Source organism: Podarcis gaigeae (genome assembly GCF_964106915.1).
Source record: "Podarcis gaigeae genome assembly, chromosome: 10".
Taxonomy (NCBI): domain Eukaryota; kingdom Metazoa; phylum Chordata; class Lepidosauria; order Squamata; family Lacertidae; genus Podarcis; species Podarcis gaigeae.
Genome location: NC_139686.1, coordinates 36,391,615 through 36,409,554, shown reverse-complemented (window position 1 = coordinate 36,409,554; position 17,940 = coordinate 36,391,615). Strand labels below are relative to the sequence as shown.

Here is a 17,940-nt window from a genome sequence, read left to right as displayed (position 1 = left end):
CAAAAAATGAGCCACGTACATCAGGCCAGCATTAAATGCAACTGTGTGACTCACCACCTCCTTGTCAAACAGATCTCCTTGATCCACCTTTTGTTTTTGCTCCTCTTCCCTTGCCTTCCTTGTTGTGTTGCTTTTCCTTTGTAAGCCTGAGGGAAGAGGCAGGCTAGTTCTGTTTTTTTCACTGATGTGAGCCACTTTGAGAGACAATATTCATCTGAAGAGTGAGATAAAGAAATAGATTGGTTGAATATTCCACACCATTTCTTTAGAGAGCACGATGCATTCTAAGTCACAGTTGAAGCTTGATTGTAGAATTTAGCTTCTTTCCGTTTATGATTATTTTGCTTGTTTTTGGTGGTTGCATATGGAAACACAAACATATCCAGTTATTCTCTCATGCTTTGCTTCTACTACATAAGCTTCACCTTAATTATTCACATTCATATCTAGAGGGAAAGAGGGAGGCTTTTTATAGCTTTGCAATGGCCAAGTTTCCTCAAGTTAGATTGTGTTGTGAGCCCATAATAAGCAGCTAGAAAGAACTGCAAATCTCAAGTGCCACCAAGATCACCCACAAAGCAAGTCTTATATTTTAATATGTGTACAGCCCTTGAAACATTCTTGGCGCTTTTAAAATATTTATTAAGGAAATGATCTGGAAGTGCATGAGGCCACCAACTTGCTGAAGATATAAGTAGGACTAGGTCTGGTCATCGCCTGGAAGAGTGACTGCCTAGAAACCACCAGAGCTTGGAAGGAACTAGTTCAGTTTAACTCCATTCACTGAATGAGATTTTTAAAAATCTCCAAACTGCACCTGAAAATGGTTCCCATAATTACCGAGTGAACTGAATGTGAATTAATTTCATTTGGGGCTAGAACCTTGAACAATTTCTCGTTCATCTTCAAGGTCTTTCTCATACATGTGTTTAAGAAATTACACTCTTTAAGCTTAAAGATTATGATTGTAGGAGTTAATAAATTAAATGACTCACATTCCACTGCATGCGTGTTTACTTAGTCTTCTTAAGTGTATTTTATGCTTCAGCACAGCAGCTTGTAACATTTTCAGTGCTGGGGGGAAATGTGCCAAAGGATCATTTGAATGAACTTGAATTGAACCGAGGACCAAAAGTGAAACAAACTGGTTTGGTTTTGTAAAAGGACAAACTTGGCCTGGAATTAGTTCCTTTATAATTTGACTTTCCAAGTTCTGAGAACTACACATCTCCTGCCTTCGGTTCCATGAAGCAAGAAACGTGGGACTAAACATAAGAAAAACCGAATAGCTAATAAATAAATGATAATGTTTAGTAGTAATATGGATGTGCTACAATAAGAGACGAAAAGAGTTCTGTGGCCTAGAAAGCTTCTTCCCACCCACTGGTTGATAAGTAGATTGCCTTCCTGCCTCAGGCAGCTTTTGGATGACATCCACTGTCAAACAAAAGAATTGTTTGGCACTAGAATCTGACCAGGCCTCCACTCCTCGTGTGGTTTATAATCTCATATGGAGCTTTTCATTAAAATATGCCGGAAAAAACTTTCTTCCTTATTCCATATGTCACATTGGAACAAAAACTCCAGTACCCTGTAAGGCAGCAAAGCTAACAGCATCCAATTAATACAGGAAGTGCCATCTTCCCTCCCCCCCATGCAATTATACTGAGTTTGTTGAGGCATTAACTTGAGAAGGATTTCAATCAGGTATGCATCCCCAACACCCACCCCAAGTTGGGCACAATTTGGCTTTGGAGGCACTTTAGAAAAGAGACTGGAAAAGAGCAGTTAATATGAGATTTATTTTAAACTGGAATTTACTTGTGATTTTTTTTTTTTTTTTTTTACTATTCTGCATTTTCTCTCTCTTACACACACACACACACAAAAAAAACCATGGATGAATTTCATTTCTGGACAAAATGTTGTGCATAATGACAAAAGCATCCGAGTTCCTTAAATATCTATTTCCGTATGCTTTGAGCATTATACTAAGAAAAAATAGGGGGGCACCACTGAAAAATACATGACTGTTTAAACTTTTAAATGAATGTACACTTGGAAGCTTTTCCATAGTATGCAAAGAAGTGATGGACTATGGGTTTTTCAGAACATTCTGAGACATTTCAATCAAGAATAGACATTGAAAATAAAGTGGCAATTATTCATGGACTGGGAAGGAGAATGAAACCTCATGAAGAGAGTTGCAGTGTAGCAAGTAGATGCCACACTTTTTACCTTCCACCTCTACCCCATGTGCTGTAGTCAGCAAAACTTTACTCAGAGTAGGCCTGTTGAACTTAATGGTCCTAACTTTGTTAATTCGAGTCGTTCTGCTGTAAGTAAAACTTAATTGAATACCACCCCACACATTTAAAGCACGTGGAATTCTAATTTTCCATTAGTGAGAGCAATACTTCTTGCCTGATATCCCCTCTTCTTCCCTAATGTGTCATTCTGGGGTTTCTTCTGACCTTCCCCTGAGCTAATTTTGGGGGCAGAGTGCTCAACAGGAGAGAAGAGAACAAAAGTGCTGTCTCCCACTAGTGCAACTATTTATTTGGGGGAGTCCATTTACGCCCCCTCCACCTCTCACACAAAGAGGGTCCCACTTTGTGCCAACAGATTCTCACCATGGCAATCTTCCTCGCTCTTGTGGAAGAAGATGTGAGTGTGTTGGTGCACATTTAAAGTTACAAGTCCCCAGCCAAACACTCTGCCAGTTAATGAGCCTTGGATCCAAGAACTGGCATGCTCTTCTCCGCTCACCAAGACGTGTAATTAAGACTGCAGTTGGTCGGCAAGTTACTGCTTGTACCGCAGTGCATTCACGCAATCCACAGAGCTTAGGTTGTTTCAATCAAACCCCCAACACACACACCACAGAAAACTTTATTACCCTCTTGGAGGCATAGAGCAGTATATAAAAGAGACATTGACTTTAAAGCCTGCTTTCTGTTACTTCAAAAGTTTGACAAGCCCTTTACTTACAAAAGGTTATGGTTAGCATACATGATAAAGTTGGTGACGTTGTTTACATTATCTGCAAGAGGCCATGAGTTATTACGGTTCTGTTCTGAGAAACTAAGCATCTTAAGTCAGTCAAACTGCACTCATGGCATCTAACTCTGCTACTAATCTACCGAAACTAGCATGTGGTTGCAAGAGCAAAAGTAAACAAGGCTTTGAAACCTTTGAAGATTTGTAATCAGAACTCTTGTATTCTTGGTAATTACCAGATAATGAGCAGTTAAGTGTTTATAACTACCTTATTTCTCTTACAGTCCTACAGTAATTGTGTGTTTATTGTGAAGGAACTAGGATAGGATATGCAATCATTTTATATACTTATAATCACCAGGACCCCCCATGTGGGAATAAGGCAAGCAAAGGAAAGAAAGCTATTTTTAACACTGGAGACCATCCCTAGTGTCATCACTGCATGGGTCACCTTGGAGAACCATAAACCATCTTCCAGCATTTAGTCATTCCAAGTCCTTCTGCCAACCTGCACCCTAGAAATAACAATGCCAGGCTGTGGGATTGGCAAAAAGCATGGTCGGAGGCCCCATTCGCACCATACATTTAAAGCACTATGATGCCACCGAAAACAGTCATGGCTTCCCCCAAAGAATTCTGGGAGCTGTCGTTTGTTAAAGAGTTGTTAGGAAACCCCATTCTTTCCTCACAGAGCTATAATTATCAGTGTGGATTCTCTCACAGAGCTATAATTCTTCACAGGGAGCTGTGGGAATTGTAGCCCTGTGAAGGAAATAGGGGTCTCCTAACAAGAGTTGTTAGGACACCCTTAACAAACCTCAGTTCCCATAATTCTTTGGGGAAAGTATCACTCTTAAAAGCGATATTGTAGTGCTTTAAATGTACGCTGTGAATGTGGCCTAAATGGATATCTGCCAAGTTGCCCTTGCCACATCTAGATGGTTGCTTTAGCAAGAACATACCCAAGCAATGCATGTGTCTTGAGCACACCCAACCAACAAACAGCTAGTAGTTTAATACTTTATTGACAAAACACAAATTTACAGAAACTCCAGAGGGGCATTAAACACACACACATTTCTGGAGTCAGCTGACACCCCTCCCCAGGCTTATGCTTTGAGCTGGACTGTTTACTTCTGGGTTAGGGGAGATTCGAATTATTTTTCTGTTATCAAAGACAGTGGTACCTCAGGTTAAGAACTTAATTCATTCTGGAGGTCCATTCTTAACCTGAAACTGTTCTTAATCTGAGGTACCACTTTAGCTAATGGGGTCTCCCGCTGCCGCTGCAGCACCACCATGCGATTTCTGTTCTCATCCTGAGGTAAAGTTCTTAACCCGCGGTACTATTTCTGGGTTAGCGGAGTCTGTAACCTGAAGCGTCTGTAACCTGAGGTACCACTGTAACATGGAAATGAACTCTATACATGTACTATAGAACATTAGTTATCCAAAAGTGGCTTTGGTGTCATGTGAAAACTTAGATATAATACAGCAATTAACAGTTAGAGAAATTGAATAAACTGCTGTGCAAACACAGGTCTAGTGGGATACCACACAAGGCATCAATGCATTAAATGCATTTTGCAGTCTTTGAAAACACACCTATCAGAAAAGCAGCATGGAAGAGGGACCGACCAAGGCTTTGAAAGATGCTGTGCTGCCATCTGGTGGTCTTTACATATGATGGTCCTTACATAATATTTACATTTATGACAAGCATCATTGTTTTAAGATGATTTGTTTTAGTTACAAGACGACAAAAACCTGCAGAGTCTCTCCAAACAGAGACCACTCTGAGACAGGTAAAATGAACATGGATGTTCATGACTAATGATGCCTTCAACACACTGAAAAAAATATCATCTGCACTCAGCCAGAACGTGCAATTAATTAAAAGAGCAGGATGCTGAGGTTACCTGCCAAATTCTATCAATGTACATTCCAGTAGCAATAAAGGTAAAGGTAAAGGTACCCCTGCCCGTACAGGCCAGTCTTGCCAGACTCTAGGGTTGTGCGCTCATCACGCTCTATAGGCCGGGAGCCAGCGCTATCCGCAGACACTTCCGGGTCACGTGGCCAGCGTGACAAGCTGCATCTGGCGAGCCAGCGCAGCACACGGAAACACCGTTTACCTTCCCGCTGGTAAGCGGTCCCTATTTATCTACTTGCACCCAGGGGTGCTTTCGAATTCCTAGGTGGGCAGGCCCTGGGACCGAACGACGGGAGCGCACCCCGCCGCGGGGATTAGCAATACAAACCTTAAAATAATTTCATAATAATGCCTCAACAATCTGAAGCATCAAAATATGTTAGTAATGAGGTTACTCGTGTCACCTCTTAAGGGAGACTGTGACAATTCGTAATAACAGAGGAAAAGAGATATTGGATGAAATGTAACAGTACAGCTGAGATTATCATAAACGCATCATAGGCTATTTGATAGTTCTTTGTTTCATTTAATTGCCCTGACTAGGATCAGTCATGGAAGGGGGGCCCTCTATAACTTTTCCTTGGAAAATCCCAACCCCTCAAAAAAATGATTTAATTGCAGCAAATGGCATTTTTGTGAGCAAACAGTACCTTGAGGGGGCCTGATTTTCAACCCTCTCACGACACTATGATTCTAATCCAGATTTTAACACACCTCCAGAGCTCCTATTTTAAAAACAACAAGAGAGCAACATGTTTAATGCTCCATCAAAATTGGCTTTCATTTGTTTGTTTCTGCAGAACAATAATTCAATGCATCACTATTTGTGACCCACATATATACTGAATACCTCTCCCTTGACTCTCCCTCTTATCATGTGACCTCCAGTTTGGCAGCCTTTTCTTGCACTAGTACATCTCCTCTCTCTTGTTGGCTTTGTGGGGGTTTGGAAAGCATTAAAAGAATGTTGGCACATGTTTCCGGTGAATTGTCTGTGAGAAAATGAAGTGCCATTGAGGAAGAGTACGTCTCAATTTCTGACAAGACTTCCAGATATTCTTATGAACCCTAAATAAATCTAAGAAATGCTTCCTCTCTCTTGCTTAATGTCGAATATAATAAAGAGTGGGTCTTCAATCTTTCCTCAGAAGCCCTTCCCTTGCCTTGCCTACACACACACACACACACACACACACACACACACACACACAGAGAGAGAGAGAGAGAGAGAGAGAGAGAGAGAGAGAGAGAGAGTGAAATGACTCTACACATGTGCACACACTCATACCAGTACCTAAAATATGATCCCTTGTCATTCCATACATAGAACAGGTGGAGTTATACATTGCAGACAGTAAATTTGTGGTCAATTTTCAGACAATCAGTTCAACAATAACAACAACATTTATACCCCGCCCATCTGGCTAGGTTTCCCCAGCCACTCTGGGCCGCTCCCAACAGATGATGATGATGATGATGATGATGATAGCAATAAAACATCAAACATTGAAAACCTCCCTAAACAGGGCTGCCTTCAGATGTCTTCTAAAAGTCAGATAGTTGTTTATTTCCTTGACATCTGATGGGAGGGCGTTCCACAGGGCGGGCACCACCACCGAGAAGGCCCTCTGCCTGGTTCCCTCTAACCTCACTTCTCACAGTGAGGGAACCACCAGAAGGCCCTCAACACTGGACCTCGGTGTCTGGGCTGAATGATGGGGATGGAGACGCTCCTTCAGGTATATAAGGCAGAGGACGTTTAGGGCTTTAAAGGTCAGCACCAACACTTTGAATTGTGCTTGGAAATGTACTGGGAGCCATTGTAGGTCTTTCAGGACTGGTGTTATATGGTCTCGGCGGCCACTCCCAGTCACCATTCTAGCTGCTGCATTCTGGATTAGTTGTAGTTTCCGCATCACCTTCCAAGGTAGCCCCACATAGAGCGCATTGCAGTGGTCCAAGCAGGAGATAACCAGAGCATGCACCCTCTGGCGAGACAGTTCAAGACACCAGGACACATGGAGAGGGGCACAGAATCACAAGAGCAGGCCCTGACCTCAAGTAACATCCTCCCAAAAGATTGCACTAACAGTCCCTACAAACTCTATACACATAGGCTTGTCTGCACAGCAGGGGATCCTGCTGTTTTGCAGAGCTCCCTATCATACATAAATAGCTTCCGTGTGCCCGGCCTTAGGCACACAGGGATTGTTCTCACAGTCTAATGAATGTGCGTAACCAGGGGTAGGATCTCCTGCTGCAACCTTTCCCCCTACAAGCTGTGCAGTCCAGAAAATAAAGACAAACCTGGGCTACAGATCATGCTTTGTTGTGGATGAAACACACCACAATGCCTGGTTCAGACACAACTCTAAACTAGGGATCATGGTTTGTTTCCTCCCAGAATGAGCCAGTAGGAGAACAGCAGGTGCAATTTCACTCATGCACACTAACTCTAGCATATGGCTCGCTACGACACATGAACACACCATTAGACAGGCTCAAGAAGCCAATAACTGCTCAGTTTTTTGGTATGATTTTAAATTTTGCTGCTGAAGAAAGTCTTGGTTTGGTGTATAATGATCCTGTTCAGAGTCTTTTAAAGAGAGCGTATATTGAAATCACATCTTTTGACCTTGGACAACTGAATAATACCTCACAAAGCATGAGAAAGGGCACTTAACAAAAGAAATATGACTGTGTGTTTGAAAGCGCATCTGTGTGAATGAATGAAATCAATGTTTGAGCTGGAAAAGCATATTTCTACAGGTTCATAAAGCACCAACACAATTAATTCTCACTTTACATGTTCTGCAGAAGAAAAGCAATTATTTACAGATGGTTAGCTATCATTTTAATCAGAAACTACCATTATTTCAAAAGAGAAGTAAATTTCTGCCTGTATAACCCATTTCCTGGGTTTTCAGGAAATGAATGAACCCAGTAACATGACACAACGTCAGTGGCAAAGCAAAACCCACTCATATTTGCAAACACAAGAAATGTCAGGTTTCATGCATGGAGGCACACTGCTAATGTTCTTGTAGCACTCTTTTGTTGCTATGAAGCTGATCCATATGCTTGCCAATTTTAAATATCACCTCTCAGAAAGGAGCCTTTGCAGTCCTATGTGCCATCTGCTGCTTGGGATGGATGACGGCATACATTTCAGTATTGTGTGTGTGCATTGTGTTATACACACACACACACTGTGGGGGGGGGATGAAGTGAAGGAATATCTTTATCAATCTTTGTTTACCTGTATCCTTTAAGATGGTATCAAAAATGGGAATTTTGCAGCCTTTATTAATGAGACTTCAGATCCATCTGTTAACAGTGTAAGTTTTTTTATTCAATTCGATGGGACTTAAAATTGGCTGAATTGTACCCTATTTATTGATTTATAAATATTGTAACAAAAGTTGGGTGCCACCCCCACTCTACCGAGTGGTAGCAAGATTGATTGATTGTGTGTGTGTGTGTGTGTGTGTGTGTGTGTGTGTGTGTGTGTGTGGCACTCAGTTCCTTTGGGGAACTGAGACATGGCTTTAAGTAATGTGATCCATTTACCTGTTTGCACCTTCAGCCTGCGTGGAGGGAGTCCAGATCTTACAGCATAGTCATTTCAAGAGGGGCTTGTCCCCCACAGCGATGCAGCCCTGGAGTCAAAGGCATCTCTCCCAGACAGCCTTCAGACAACCTGCCTATGATGGATCCCAATCTTTCTTTACCCCCTTCTTCCCAGCATACCTTACTCTCTCTTTTCCTTGGAACCCACACCCCATCACCATAGCAACCTGTCACGGTCTGGTTTACAGGCGATCGAAGTCCCAGCAGGGGATATCAGGACCGGGGGCAAGATGGTGGGGTGGGAGCAGGAACAGGGGTCCAGAAGCCAGGAGTCAGGAAGCCAAGAGCCCGAGGGTCAGAGAGCTGGGAGTCAAGAAGCCAAGGGTCCAAGGATCAAGAAGCAAGGAGTCAAACACAGCAAGGCAGGGAACGTGTTGCTGTAGCAAAGAGCCAAAGGGAAATGCTGACCTTATATCCCTTCCCTGCTCTTGCCACCAGGTGCTGTGAGTTACCAATCGGCCTCATCTGTGCAGCCACACCTTGCCTCTTCAGAGCAAACTTAGGAAGGCCCCAGTCCTGCAAAGTCCTATTGGTCACAGGACCTGACTCCTGCACGCACACCTGACACAACCTCTGTCTGCCGAGGTCCAGGTTCTCAGGTGTGGCATCAACCCCTTTTGCGTGTTCAGACCCAGACACCTTCCCCCTAAATAAAGTCACACTTGACTCAAATTTTAGTTTTGGTTTTTGGCAGAATTTAGGCCACAACTTTATTGATTACAGAAGGTGAGTGGATGCATATGCTCTGGTTCAACTAGCTCCCTGCACCCTTGCAGACAGCGCTGACCCAGGGCACCAGCATAGGTCAGCCAAGGGTGAACACCTGGGAAGGCGAACAGCTGAGAACAGACTATGTTCACCACCCAGATGTCCCCCTAGACTCAGGCACAGGCACAACCACCTCTTGGAGTTTGACCAAACCAGTTGAGTTCCTGGATTCCTTTAACGGAATACCCTTCACGTAGGGATGGCAAGACCATTCTCCCATCTGTATCACCTGAACCAGTGTCTATCCGCACACCTGAACCAGTGCCTATCCGCAGCCTTACAAGCTGTGACGATTTGCTACACGGCAGGCGAAACCCAAATGGCAGCAGCCAATCAGCCAAGTGGTTAGAATTCCTGCTGTGCCCCTGTCCCAACAACAGAGAACACACAACAGCATACAAAGGTCAAGTGCACAAGCCCTAAAAGTAGGGAGAGGTGGGTGGGTGTTCCGAATGCAAGAGCCAAAAGAGGAAGCTCTGGGCACATGCATGGGTATATATAGGTCCCTCAATCCGTTTGGACTGCGCCCTGTTGGCCAGATGAACCCAACTTCGAGGGACCTACCAATTGGGTGTTGTGGCTGTCCAGTCTCACCCACCCACAACACAGGAGTTTGGTCTCCAGGTCTCACCGCAACATGTGCCCTCTTTTAGGGAGGACACAATTTGTCATGTTAATGGCTCTATCCCAGGTGAGGACCTGGGTTGGAAAGGAAGCTTGGCCTATCCTTTTCCACCAGCCTGCAATCTTCCCTTCAATACTCCAAGTAACCAAAATCCTACCATTTATTTTCTAGATAAACTTGTTCTGCTCTGTCTGATAGCACTCACCATATTTTTGTCAAGGTGGAAGGATTGGAAATCTTCATGAAGCTTCATATTTGAAACCCTGTTGCACATGATCTTTGACATTTTGCTTTAGAAAGCAATACCGCTCACAGATTAGGAAATACAAATCTTCTCCCAGATTTCTGTTTAATTGAAGTTGAAAACTCTCAGCTATAAAGGGCAGGGGGATGCTGAAGAGCAACAATGTTTTGAATGATGGCAGTGTTTTTGAATTTCCACTTTCTCCCATTGCCACTTAAATAATTTGGTAATTCAGCATTTTTCTGATTTGCTAGCATGCCAAACTGGATGATGCTAAAAAAAAAAAATCAGGTATGCTTATCTGTGCAGGAAGACTGCTTCTGGGTCTGTGGTGAGCCAGACCACCACCTACCAAACAAACAAACAAGGACATAAGCATGCAATACAGATACTCTTTACTTCAGCTCAGATAAGGCTGCTGAACCATTTTCTTTGCTTCTCAGTTCGTGTCTGCAACAGTTCAAATCCAATCTGGTTTTCAGCTGTGGTGGCTGGTGCTCATTAGGTATGTCAGAAAGTCAAGAGACCAACAGCAGGTGGTGCCAGAATGAAGGACAGGTAGAGCCAACTAATCTTGTTTTGTCCTCATCCTCTTCCCTGTTGAATTCTACAAAGGCAACAGAGATTCTGAGGAAGAGGATGCGGACAAAACAAGCACTAGTCAAAGACCCCTCTAGTTTTCTCTGGTCCTTTAGTCATAATTTCCTCATCAATTTTATCTGGCGTTTAAGATCTTCACGCCATTTAGGTCTCGTGTTTTTTTACAATCATTCGGGTTTGTTTACGGTTTGTTTTCTTATCCATTTTCTTATTATGGCAACTGTGCTCTTAGAATTTTTATTAGCAGACGAAATAAGAAAAGCTACAATAAGTAAAGAAAACGTTGTTTAAAATGCAGGTCTCCTGATGTCACTGACATTTATGACATCTGCGCACTCTCAGCTGAAGATTTTGGAGAGCTGGCTAGGCCTTTGCTTTTTCCAGAACCTTCCTGGGAGTTTTGTTTTGTTTTTGCCTATCATCCAGTTGCCTAATCGTCACCCCTCTCCCTCCCCCCCTGGCCTGGCTTCATGCTTCCTGCATTTCTCAGTAATCAGAGCCAATAATATAATATAATGCTGGGCTCGGACTTGTGCCATATTAATGTCAGGTGAATTTAATGTCAGGTGTATGCATGGAATATGAAGGCTAGGGACCAAAGCTGTTTAGCATACAATAAAATCGCGTTTGTGAATGCAAAGCTCCTGCCACATGAATGGAAGGCTCCTCTGTGCCTGTGGGGGGTGGGTCAGTATCAGCTATTATTCTGCTCCAATCTCTTGTCCCTGGTGCCACACTTAAAGTTGCTGTGGAGAATCTCCTCATCCATTTTGGGCAAGCAGAGAGAGGGGACTGTCAACATGTATTCTGTGTGTTCCTTCCTCTTACACAGTAGGTTTTGGATCCAATTCTCTGCGGTTAATTATTTTTTTATAAAACGTTGCTGCCTGGTTCTGTTCATACGCTGAGCTTCAACCAGTTGCAGGAACGTTTCTTATAACATCTTTGTCAGCTGCATTAAAGAACAGATTATCAGAGTCCACAGCTGATGTTTAACTTAGTTAATCAGGGATCACGTCCTACTTGCATAAGCAAACCAATTATACAAGCTCACTGGGCAGAGAAGCTTTCCTATCAAGTATCCCCTGTGAACGGATACAAAATAATGTGAAAGCAGCAGATTAGAGATATTGGGAACACTCTCTAAATTTAAGCTCTTTCCCCGGATATATCTTTATGCCAGATCAGCCCGGTTCAATTTACCTTTCAGTGTCCTGTTCCAAGTTGCAGAAATGGCAGAAGAGTAAAGAACATCAGTATATTTTTTATAAAATGTAAATGTAGAAAAGGAAGCACTGGTTACAGCTTTTAATAGCATACAGTCATTCACCTCTTCTGCTCCAAAGAAGGACTGATACAGATTGTATGCGCAAGGGGTTGCATTTTTCTGAAAGCTGACCAAACCTTTCAAGTTGCTCTGACTTTTGGGCCAGGAATCAGACCTGAATATTAAATTGCCAGATGGAAGCTCTTGATTTAACTACACATCCATGCGTGGTTTAAACAGGGTTGCAGAAGCATCAAAACTTCCTTTTGGCGGGTGGGAATCCTTAATGGGAGCGATGCAAAACAATTGCCCAGGGGTTGGTCTTGGCATGCTCAGTTGCTCTGGAGTGCTAACCAACTGCTTGGGGGGCAGGAACAGGAAAGGGGGGGGGAGTTTCATGAAGTGGGTAGAATTCTGAGCAGAACACACCATGCTGCAACATTTTGTTGTAGGTGCCATTTGGTGCCAAATATTGCATGATTCATAGCTGATGGTTTCATAAGTTAGTAATAATGTGTATCGAGACCAACCTTCCGGTATCAAACTTGGCACAAAGCTAGTCTGCACGAGATAATGCCGTGAAGACCATCACTTTTATAGGTTTGACTCTCCTCCCATCTGTTGCTTTCCTTCAAACATCATGGAATACTACAGAAAAAAACATGACCATATTTTTTAAAAGCAGCACAAAGGGGCAATGACAGAAAGCAAACCACAATCACTGGGGCATTTATTCAAGTTTCCTTTCTCCAGTTGTCTACAATATGCCTGCCACAAGTGCACAAGATGAATGGGACATTTGCTCCAGTTGCCAGCTCACTTAGGAGTTGTCAGCTGTTGGATTCCAGCTGCCTTCTGGGTGCTAGACAATAGCGGTTGGTTGCCCTGCATACCTTCACATTGCCTAGCTACTATAACATGCTTTCTGCTTCCTGAACCTGACAGTAAAGGTGGCTGGATGGAGGGCAAGAGCACACTCGGAACAGGAGAACAAAACTGAGTGGCAGAAAACTTTGGATGAAAGGTTCATAGGCAAGGATAGTTCCTTTGCATAATCATTTAATCAACAATGGAGGAAATGTTCATTGTTCACAATTTAGATACCCAGTGCTTTTCTCATGTGTATCAAGTAAACTCATTGTTGTTATATATATATATATATATATATATATATATATATATATATATATAAAATCAGAGAATATTTGGTGTAAGCAAGACTTTTCTGACAATAGCAAGTGAAAACTGTGTGAAGCCATTCATCATAAGCAGCCCTATGGACATTTATTATCTTCTGGCATGGATCATTTACTAACAAGACACTGAAGAGGAGCTTCATTATGTTTCCTGGAGAAAAAGTGCACAAAATGTTGTAAAATGCAGCCAATAGAACTACATCAGACTGGAGTCACTTGGTTGATCTTACAAGGAGTTTTGGATTCAGCTGGAGCTGCGGATGTCGAAATCTCTTCATCTGGTTTTGCCAGAACAACTTGGCCACAGGTTATAAATTCAACCGCGCACTCACGAAACTGCAAAAAGAAAAAAAGAGGAAAATCAATATGCTTGTGCTTCAGTGGCGTAGCGTGGGGGGTGCATGGGGGGCCGGCCGCACCGGGTGCAACATCTGGGGGTTAGGGTTAGGGGGCGCAAATCCACAGGTTAGGGGGCACAAATTACTTGCCTTGCCCCGGGTGCTGACAACCCACGCTACGCCACTGTTGTGCTTTGTGCTGTCACAGTGAGATAGCATTACTTTCGGGTATAACCCTAAATTAGATTATATTCCGCTAACAGGGAACAGTGTACATGTCATCCTGTGGTCTTTCAGCAAGGTTTTCCTAACCATTTTTTGTTCACCAGAGTACAATGCATATGAGCTTCTTTCAGAATTATTGCAAGGCCCTTTCTGTTTGGGCTTAATTGTTTGACTCTGGGTGAGGTTCAAACAACTTCCCCTCATGCAATGGAACTTCTCTTTCTGCTCACCTCGTGTACCCCCCATAAACTTCCCAAATCTACCTTGGGGGTTCCCCCCACGCCAGAGCAGGGACTGCAGGCAGGAGGAGAAGGAGAAGTTCTATTGCATGAGTGGAAGTCACTTTGCTCATGCAATGACTTCACTGGAGTCATCCCAGAGTCAACCCAGCAGTGGCAATGCCAACCATCTGGGGAAATGGTCTAGCAGTGGGGGAAACAACACAAACACAAGAGCCAGTGTGGTGTAGTGGTTAAGAGCGGTAGTCTCATAATCTGGTGAACCGGGTTCGCTTCCCCCCTCCTCCACATGCAGCTGCTGGGTGACCTTGGGCTAGTCACACTTCTTTGAAGTCTCTCAGCCCCACTCACCTCACAGAGTGTTTGTTGTGGGGGAGGAAGGGAAAAGAGAATGTTAGCCACTTTGAGACTCCTTAAAAGGGAGTGAAAGGCGGGATATCAAATCCAAACTACTACTACTATTCTTCTTCTTCTTCTTCTTCTTCTTCTTCTTCTTCTTCTTCTTCTTCTTCTTCTTCTTCTTCTTCCTGCTACTGTATCCAGAAATCCTGACGCATGAGCAGACCCAAAAGAGGATTCTGCATGTGAAAGTGTACAAATTGCCTTTTGCCCAGTCAGTATGCTTGTGCAAATGTATATAAGGTCTTGCCTAGATAAATAATTTCAAAAATCCTGTTGAGGGACAGGTAGGGGAGAATAGGGTTGCCCAAAGAAAGGTTCTATAGTGACTAGTAGATTTGAAGTTGGAAGCCTGCAATTGAATCTACAAAATGAAATTCACTATAAAAGTAACTAGCCCACAAAATATACAAAAGACAGTGCAATACCTGTTTGTTCAAGAAAATGTAGATGATTGGGTTGTATACTGGGCTTGTTTTGGAGAGATATGTTGGGATGGTTGCAGCCAGAGGGGAAATATTCAGGGCTGGGTCAATAACAACAGTAAGAGCAAAGACTGTGTATGGCAGCCAGCAGATCAAAAAAGCCACCACCATCACAAGCACCATAATTACGGCTCGAAACTCTTCTTCTGGATTACCTTTTCCTCCCATTTCTTCAACTTTCTTATTTAGCTGTTAAATCAAATCAACAGCATTAGCCATTCAATAGTGGCATTTATTCAGCAATGTTTGGACTCATACAAATCCTATGTCTACATTAAAGCCTGCATGTTGTACATCTACAAGGTGCATGAATGAAAGCTAATATCTTCCAAATCACCATTGCTCTTATTGCAGTCTGGGCGTCTCTTCTGTAAACCTATATGTATGTCCTTGAATTTTTTGTGTTTTGTTCTTATTACGGTTTCATCATTGAGCTTTTAAATGCTGCTGTTATTTTGATTCCGTGCTGTAAATTACTTGGAGGCACTCTATCATAGAATCATAGAGTTGGAAGAGACCACAAGGGCCATCAAGTCCAACTCCCTGCCAAGCAGGAAACACCATCAGAGCACTCCTGACATATGGTTGTCAAGCCTCTGCTTAAAGACCTCCAAGAAGGAGACTCCACTGCACTCCTTGGCAGCAAATTCCACTGTCGAACAGCTCTTACTGTCAGAAAGACAGTAAGAGAAAGACAGTAAGAATTTCAAACATTTCTGCTAGAAAGCAGAAAAGTTTGAAATAAACACCAGCAGCACATACTAAGCTACTAGGCTTCAGAATTGGCTTTAGCGTAAAGGGACGTGATCTTCACATCATTTAACACTTGCTTTGAGTGACAGTTTCTAGACAGGGCACCATTTTGCAGCCCCAGACTGTGTATCTTTTTTAAAAAGAGTTATGCTCTTGAGTTGTATATGTGCATGCACATGATTTTGATTTTTAACATCAAATGCAAAGATAATGTGGCCATAATTGCCTAAACTGCTTTGGTCAAGTCACTCTATAGTGCCTTCAGATGGGAACTCAAACATAAAAGGAATTTTCTGGTATTTAAAAAATCTGGCCGTTGATTATATAGCTGTATGCAAGTTATTTAAAGTCTGCACTGTTTTACATGATGACACTGACATTGACCGGATACAAATATGAAAAGAGCAAGGAATCCTATGGGCTTTCATTTAGGCTGCAAACTTGTGCATGCATTAACACCAAGAACAAATTGGCTTGGTGACAGAAAAGTATGGAAGTGACATTGGTCAGCAAATGGGGGCAGAGGTGAAATGGGGTGGAGGAAACAGTTGACTACTTACCCCACGCAGTGACCTAATGACATTGCCATATGAAAACCCAATGATCAAGACAGGGATAAAGAAGCAGGACAAGAAGTATACAATCAGAAAGCTATAGTTGTTCCAAGATCTGTCTTCCCAGCCAATGGAGCATGATGTCTGGACTCCTTCGGGTCCATAAGAACTCCAGCCAAAGAGTGGGACCACAGCCCAGAAGAGACAGAAAACCCAGATGAAACCAAGGAGCTGGTAACTCTCTTCTTGCTCATCTGGAGAGTTCCCAGAGGCTGGCAGACCACATTGTATCTTTCGTAAGCTAAAATGGTCAGGGACCAAAGAGAAACAATTCCTGGAAGATAGTAAGAAAGGCAAAAAATGCTAGGAATCATCAAACCACAATATTCCACATTTCAATACTGTTGTTCATATTTCATAGGGGGGGAAAAATCAAAATCAATGGGATGTACTTTTGCAACCCTATGCACACATATCCGGGAGTAAATCCCACGGGAGTCAATGAGACATACTTCCGAATTGAAAAGTATAGGATAGCACAATAAGTGAGCTTAAAATTTCGGCTGTGCTACCCAATCCTATCTATGTTTACTAAGTCTGGCATACTTATTTCAGTGGGACTTACTCTGAAAAAGGTCTGTGTGCTTATACAAACTTTGAGCAGTGGTTTAGAAATAACAACAAAATTAGTCATTTGAATTCCAAGCTAGGATTGGGCCAGGATGTTCCAGAAATTTTGTAAAAAAAACTTACCTTTATTCTTTTTTTTAACTACAAAGCACCTTCATGACCTTCTTTCATTTAGCATAATAAAACCCTAAGATCTTACATCAGTTGTCATTCAAGAGGGAACTAAATGTTTGGCTGTTTATTCTGGTTTTGTAGTTTTGATATTGTTGTCGACTTGTCTGTTTAAAGGTATTTTAACTGTATATTGTACTGTTATTTATCTGTGCAAACCCCCTTAAGGGGGGTTGCCATGAAAGGCAGGATATAAATGTATTTTAATTATAATAGCAATAAGCAGCAGCAACAACAACAATATCCAGTTATTTTGCTTACCGAAATAATTGACAGCAAATCCTTGGAAAGTGCAGAACCTCTTTCCCAGGAAGAAATATCCGCGGTAGTTTGTAGCTATAACAATGGTGGTCCCACAGAGGGACATCATGAGATCTGAAAAGGAGACATTGAGAATGAATATGTTGATGGGGTTACGGAGCTGAGGATTCTTCAGCGTTACGGCAATAACCAAAAAATTATTAAATATTGAAAATAAAGCATTAATAAACATCAGGAAAGCCAAGACTCCATATCCAGCTCTTGGGAAAATGGTAGGATGCACGGTAATCTCCACAGTTGCAAGAGAACTATCATTCCCCATGGTGTTTAGACACACAGAGAACTACATGTTTTATTATAACACCTAATGCAAACTATGACTCATTTTCTAATGGATTGGGAATCCTCTAATCGCGGAAATACACGCAAATTGTTGTTGTTTTTTAAAAAATTGATGAAGTTAAATCCTAGGATGAAAGCAACAGCTGTCTTTTTTCTTTCTACTGCCGTGAAAGAGTGGTGAAGAGTAACAAAGAAGAGTAACAAACAATTAAGTATCATAATAAGATTATGCACAGAACAATAGCCGTCTCCAGTTGACAAAATACACCACAGATTAGTT

At 42.4% G+C, this 17,940-nt stretch overlaps 1 protein-coding gene and 1 long non-coding RNA gene across 2 annotated transcripts in view; both read right to left on the bottom strand.

Annotated features, from left to right (window-relative positions):
• Positions 1-8,607, bottom strand: part of LOC310825654 — a 118,564-nt gene extending 109,957 nt beyond the window's left edge. Inside the window, exons 1-2 of the long non-coding RNA XR_014555384.1 lie at positions 8,504-8,607; positions 55-214 (exon numbers count right to left, since the gene is read on the bottom strand). This is a non-coding gene — a long non-coding RNA (uncharacterized lncRNA). The remainder of the gene's footprint in view (positions 1-54; positions 215-8,503) is intronic.
• A 3,782-nt stretch (positions 8,608-12,389) lies between these two features.
• Positions 12,390-17,808, bottom strand: LOC310825775 (opsin-VA-like). Its single transcript, XM_083699579.1, is given in 6 exon segments — positions 12,390-12,715; positions 13,494-13,599; positions 14,893-15,138; positions 16,263-16,495; positions 16,498-16,590; positions 17,319-17,808. Coding segments are annotated over 6 exon segments (1,017 nt in total). The 5' UTR covers positions 17,641-17,808; the 3' UTR covers positions 12,390-12,698.
• Between the last annotated feature and the right edge of the window lie 132 nt (positions 17,809-17,940).